The 6,472-nt window shown below is 28.4% G+C and overlaps 1 protein-coding gene across 1 annotated transcript; it reads right to left on the reverse strand.

Moving 5' to 3' along the window:
* Positions 1 to 5,358: 5,358 nt before the first annotated feature.
* On the reverse strand, positions 5,359 to 6,021 carry Phum_PHUM419370 (uncharacterized protein; the record flags this gene model as incomplete). Its single annotated transcript, XM_002429032.1, has 2 exons — positions 5,359 to 5,670; positions 5,932 to 6,021. The coding sequence occupies 2 exons, from the start codon at positions 6,019 to 6,021 to the stop codon at positions 5,359 to 5,361; spliced, it is 402 nt and encodes a 133-aa protein (XP_002429077.1).
* Between the last annotated feature and the right edge of the window lie 451 nt (positions 6,022 to 6,472).

Below are 6,472 nucleotides of genomic sequence, written 5' to 3' on the forward strand. Positions count from 1 at the left end.
AAAAAGTAATGATCCGTCACGAGGCAAAATCCATTTATTCATTTTTTTCTTTTTTGCAATGTTTTTTTATGGGGGTGTCGAAAAATAAGTTTCGGTTCACTTAAAAACATTTTTTTTTTTAGTTCTAAATGGAAAAAAAAAACGAACTTAATGGAACGACAACCCTTAAAAAAGAAGAAGAAGAAGGAAAAAAAACTTTCACCCTTATTTATTATGCTTAATAAAAAAACTCATCTTTGCCCCCCTCACGATTTCAACAAAAAGAAAAAAATCAGTCACGTACCTTTTTTTTTATTTCTTATAATACGAGAGAGAGAGAGAAGAGAGAAGAAGGAGTGGGGGGAAAGAGAGAGATAGAAAAGAAAAAGAACAACCCCTTTGATAAAATTAAATTGAAGGTAATCAATATTAATTAAGAATTTTAGTTATAGGTATTGTTATAAGAAAAAAAAAGGGTTTGTTGTTGTTATTGTGGTTGTTGTTGTTTTAAACCTGTTATTAAGAATAAGAAGAAGAAGAGGAAGAAGAAGAGGAGGAGGAGGAGGAGGAGAAGAGGAGGAAAAGTTTTTACCAAACGGTTGAACTTTACGAGGAAGAAATTTTTTTGAAAAAAAAAAATTCGTTGCGAACGTTAAAAAAAAATTACATAATAAGGTAAGTATGATAATGAATGAAAATATCATCATTATCATCATCATTATCATCATCATCACGAATTGTTTAAAAAAAAAAAAAAATTTTTTTCCCTTTGGGGTTTACAACAACCGAAGACCGCAACCACGTAATCGTAAGATTAGGTTATGAATGAAACGTTTTTTTTTCATTTATCCCGAGGGAGAAAACGTTTAATCAACATAATATCTTCTGCTAACACTATATCTACTACCATTTTTCCCTTTTCGGTTTGTAATAATAATAATAATAATAATAAAACGGGTGGTGCTACCGAAAAAGCCCCCAAGCCGGAACTCGCGTGATTTTTTTTTATAAACGTTTGCACCTGTTTCCATCTTCGATACCTAAACATATCGTATAAAAAAATTTTTTTTTGCATATTTTCCGTTTGTTCGTTTGTTTGTTTGTTCCTTCTTTTAATTAAATAAATCTTACTTTCTGTTTGTAATAAAGAAACGTGACGAACGCGAACGCGAACGTGAACTTTCCAATTTTTTATTTAAAAAAATTATTAAAGAGAAAGGATTCGATTATGGTCGGTGCCATATTGGAATTTTTCAAAAGTTGTTTTTATTATTATTATTAATAATAAAATCCGCGGTTTATCGGCGGTTTTTTAGAAAGTCTATTCATCTATCTATCACTTCATCATAGAAATCAATGCAGAAAAAAAAATTCATCTGATTTTTTTATTTTTTTTTTTGCTCAGCCTCAATATGATGTACAAGAATTCACTCTGTGAGAAAGAGAGAGAGAGAAAACGTAAAAGGTCATCATCATCATCATTATCATTATCATTATCATGGACGGTGAGGTAAAAAAAAAAATTTTTGTCTGATCGGTTTTTGAATACAAAAAAAAAAAAAAAAAAAAAAACGGGAAACAAGAGAACACGTTGATAAATTACTTTGTTCAACCGCAAGATCATAAACCATTTACTGGTTTGTATTTTGTGGCGTTTTTTTTTAAATGCCGAATTCTTCGGACGGTTTTCTTTTATCCAAATCCCAGGTTAAATAATAATAATAATAATAATAATAATAATAATAATAATAATAATAATGACGACATCATTTAACATATTAAATCGTTTTACCGTGCGAACGTTTTCAGGATGCATTACGTAACCGCATATTGTAAGGATTGAGGTTTAATATTCAAATTTCCCGCGTCAATTTGATGACGTAACACAAAACGGATACGGAGGGAAAATTGTCGAAAGATTGAAGTAAATATAAGAAAATGTAACGATCGAATCGATCAACGCACGTGCATTAAATTTTTTTTTTTGTTTTTCGTTTACACGAAATTAATTTAAAAGAAAAAGAAAAAAGAAATGAAATAAAAAACAAAATGAAGGATGAAAATTAAGTCAATAAAAAAAAGAAGAGAAAAGACACAAACAAAAGAAGACAAAAAAAAAAAAAATTAAATGAGAGAGAAAAAAAAAACAATGAATGTGTTTGGACCACCCAAAACAATGAAACAAGTTCTCTAGTAGTCGAAATGATGATGATGATGATGATGAAGTAACGCCGTGTGAGTGATCAGATCATCAAAAAAAAATATAAAAAAAATATTCGACTGGAAAAAAATACGAAGAAGGAATAATAATAATAATAATAATAGTAACAATTATAATAATAATTAATTTTCTACAGGAACGATAATTTCCTTCCTTTTCGTTTCCTTTACCGTATCGAATTTTCCAATCATAAGCTAAACATTATAACATTTTCCCATTCGCCATTTTTATCAAATTTAAAGTCATAGAGTATATAAACAAAAACTTATATCAAACGTTAAGAATTTTTTAATTAATAAAATAAAATAAAATTTTTTTTTTCGGTTTTTTCTATTTCCAGATTTCTGATTTTATGACAACCGAATAATAAAAAAAAAAGGAGGAGGAGGATGGGGTGGAGGGTTTTCAAAAAAAAAAAAAGAAATTTTTAATGTCGGTCTAACGTCAAAGGTCATTGACTGATTATCGTAAGAGGCTGGTCGGTCGATAGAAGATGAACTGGTCTTCTATCTCTCTCTCTCACTCTTTTCAAAAAATGGTAAATGTCGGTTATCATCTTGACATTGTCATCCACTTAAAACTGGAAATTTTCTTTTTGAAAAAAAAAAAAACGACGATGAAACAAACTTTTGGAATTTTTTTTTTTTTTAAATATTATTTAATTGAAACCTCGTGAATAAATTATTTATGTGCGTACGTACGCATACACGCACGCACGCGTAAAAAAAATTCGTTACTGATAACGCCACGTATACGTCTTATCAATCGTCCGAAACTTTCGGTTATCATCATAACGCTTTTCTTTTTCATTTTCACTTACGAAAAATATTTTTTCTTAAGTCACGTGACAATAAAACGTTCACAAAGCAAAAATTATTATTATTATTATCATCATCATCATCATCGATAACTATTTTTCGTTCGTATATCATTTTTTTTTTTTTCAAAAACTGGAATTTCACGCCGGTCGTCGTCGTAAGTTTTTTGTTTCCTGTTATGATCATCATCATTATCATCATCATCATCATCATCATCATCATCATTATTATTATTATTATTATTATTATTATTCATTTGCAACTTTATTATTTATTTGTTTTTTTTATTTGTATGTTTGTTACCGAAAACGGCAACGATCATGATTTTAACTTGTTTTTCTCGCGTTATCGTGCCGTATATTAAAAAATAATAATGATAATGATAATGATAATAAATAAATTTTATTTATTTATAATAATAATAATAATAATAATAATAATAATTTTGTTTTTGTCGGTTCGTGAGTTTAATGATTACGAAATATCCAACCAACTACCTGATCAACCCCCCAATAAGTTTAATAATTTGTTTTTTTTTCTTTTTTATTTATTTATTTTTATATATAAATAATTTACCTGAATCTATTTTTTTTTTTTTTTTAATGTTGTCTAACATGCAATTAGTCATAAATTAGTCATGGTTTTTTTTTTTTTTCAAAAGATGATGATATTAATAATAATAATATTAAAAAAAGTTTTCATTATTGTTTTTTTTTTTTAAAGTCTGCGGCGGTATATGAGTTTATATCGACGTAATTTTTTTTTTTTTTTTACGTTGGTAAACCTGTTTTTTTTTATAAAGCATTTATATGAAAATGATTTAATTGCGATTAAATTTTATACGCGTTTAATTTATTAAATTTAAAAAAAAATAAAAAAATAAAAAAAAATCGTTAAAGTGAATGTGAAGGAAGATGGCGGCCGGAGGGTGGGAGGGAAGAGGGGGGAGAAAAGCGGGTTTATTCGAAATGTTTATTACGAACGGATTCGGTTTTTATTTATTAAATCAAAAAAAATAATTTTTTGTCTTCTGCTTTTATAACGCCTACTAAAAATACGGTTCGAAATATATATTATTCGATCGTGGATTTAGAATTGATAGGCACGCAATGAATGCGGCAAATACGATGATGATGATGATGATGGCACGCAACGATTTTTTAAATTTGAAAGTAGTTTGTTGTTTGTTGTTCGGTTGTATATTTTAACCAGGTGTACGTCGTCTATATAATTATAATCAAATCCTTCTTGGCTATTAGTTAAAATCGAAACAGGTAAGGGTGAGCTTTATACCTAATCGTACAAGAATTGATCACGATCGTATACAAACACAAACACGACCGGTTTTTTTTTTGGTCAGACTGTCTTGTCATTGTTTTTTTACCCTGGCACAACAAACAACACGTATTAATAAAAAAAAAAAATTTAATTCACGTCATGGGAATTTTTTTTCTCCTATTTATTAACAAAAAAAAATTCATTTAACGCCATTTTTAATTAAAAACACGCAAACCGTAAAAAAAAAAAATTTGCAAACGTTTAAAATGTCTTATGCTTTCAAATTATGTTTTCCCCCCTCCTCTCTCCCCCTTTATCTCATTTTTTAAAAGATTTATAAAACAAACAAACAAATTTTTTTAAATCGATTCGAAATAATTTTAAACATACCAACACACACACTCACACAAAAACAATAAATAAAAATTTTATTATTATTATTATTAATAAAAAGCAGAAGACATTTTTTATTTATTTATTCAGGTTTAATGATAATTAATAAGGTTTTTTGTAGTTATAAATCCAAACGAATGAGGATTTAAAAAGGATTATAAAAACCAAAAAAGAAACAAACCGGAAAACAAAAGTTGAATAAAATGCAGGGAAAAAAATTTGATTATGTTGCATGCACTGAAAATTTACGCGCGCGTGGGTAATAAAAAAAAATTTAATTTCTTTGAGGTTTTAAATATGAAAAAAAATTGGATTTGAAAAAATTTCCACATATAAATAATTTTTTTTTTTGTTTTTAAATTTATTTAACGTTAATAATAAAATTATTGAATTTAATCATCATCATCATCATTATCAGGCATTAAATTTAAAAATAAAAACGTATATAAAAATTTTATAATAAAATGAAAAAAAAAAAAAAAAAATTCCGAGAATAAAAAAAAAAAGATCAGTAAAACGTTTTGAAAAGATGTTAATTACGGGATATCAGGCGATGGGAACTTGGGGCCCCAGGCTAATAAGGAGAGCCCCCGAACCAGTTACTACCACTCACTATGAACCTCAACTCTCACTCATACACGCACGCACGCACACACTCATACAAGACTCTTAAATGACGACACTTACCGTCCAACTGAAAGAAAACGGAAGTACGAGTTTTCCATTTGCGCTTTCCGGATCAGCAAGACGAAATGAATTTCCACCTAAAACGGGACTGCTCGTGTTTCCAAATGAACATGATCCCAAGGAAGTGACGTTGATTTGATATTCTTTTAAACAAACCCGGAAATACGTGTGACATTCGTATGGACAAGGACGAGTGTGTATGATTCCTCCGCAACATTTTCCGGATGCGAGTTCTCCACGATAATTTGTTACTTCGATTATTTCAAGTTCGAAAAAACCTCTGGCGGAAACGATCTAAAACCGAAAAAATTATTATTATTATTAATAATAACCGGAAATAAATGAGTGGACGGGATGGTAGAACAAAGGAAAAACAAAAAAAACCATCGAGGATGAGTTTTTAAAAAAAAAAAAAAGGAATTATTATTATTATCGTAGCGTCGAAGACGTATTGCAGACTTTATCTGTTTTTTGTTTTCTTTTCCATGATGAGGTATCCCATGAGAGGATTCGTGCTGGAATCCAGTTCGGCTGGAGTCAGCGGGGTGTCGAAACCTCTTTTAAAAATTCATTGCACAAATAAATTGAGTTTTTATAATTCCTTTTTTTTTTTTTCCTTTCAACTTCCGCGCCCTTTTCCCCCATTTTTTTTAAAAAACTAATTTCATCATTACAATGTTTTTAACGACAGCAAACGACAATTTAAATAAACAAAGGAAAAAAAATCGATATCAACGGATTCGTATTAGTTAAATTTTTTTTTATTAAAAAACAAATTTCACGGTTCGATAATAATAATAATAATAATAATAATTAATTTGTTTGTTTTTTTTAATAATTAAAAAACATTTTTTCTCCATAGAATTAATAATAATAATAATAATAATAGCATTTATTTTGAAAATTTTCGAAAAAGAAAAAAGAAAAGAGATAGCGGAGAGTTTAACGGTTTTTTTTTCATTATTATTATTATTATTTTTTCACGTTTGTTTCAGTTGAAGAAACACCGAACGTGATTATTATACGGGTGGATGATTTTTTGATGTGTTATCACTCGTGTAACACGCACGTACACACACACACACACTGTGAAAAT

Source organism: Pediculus humanus, genomic scaffold (assembly GCF_000006295.1).
Source record: "Pediculus humanus corporis 1103172108186 genomic scaffold, whole genome shotgun sequence".
Classification (NCBI taxonomy): Eukaryota; Metazoa; Arthropoda; class Insecta; order Psocodea; family Pediculidae; genus Pediculus; species Pediculus humanus.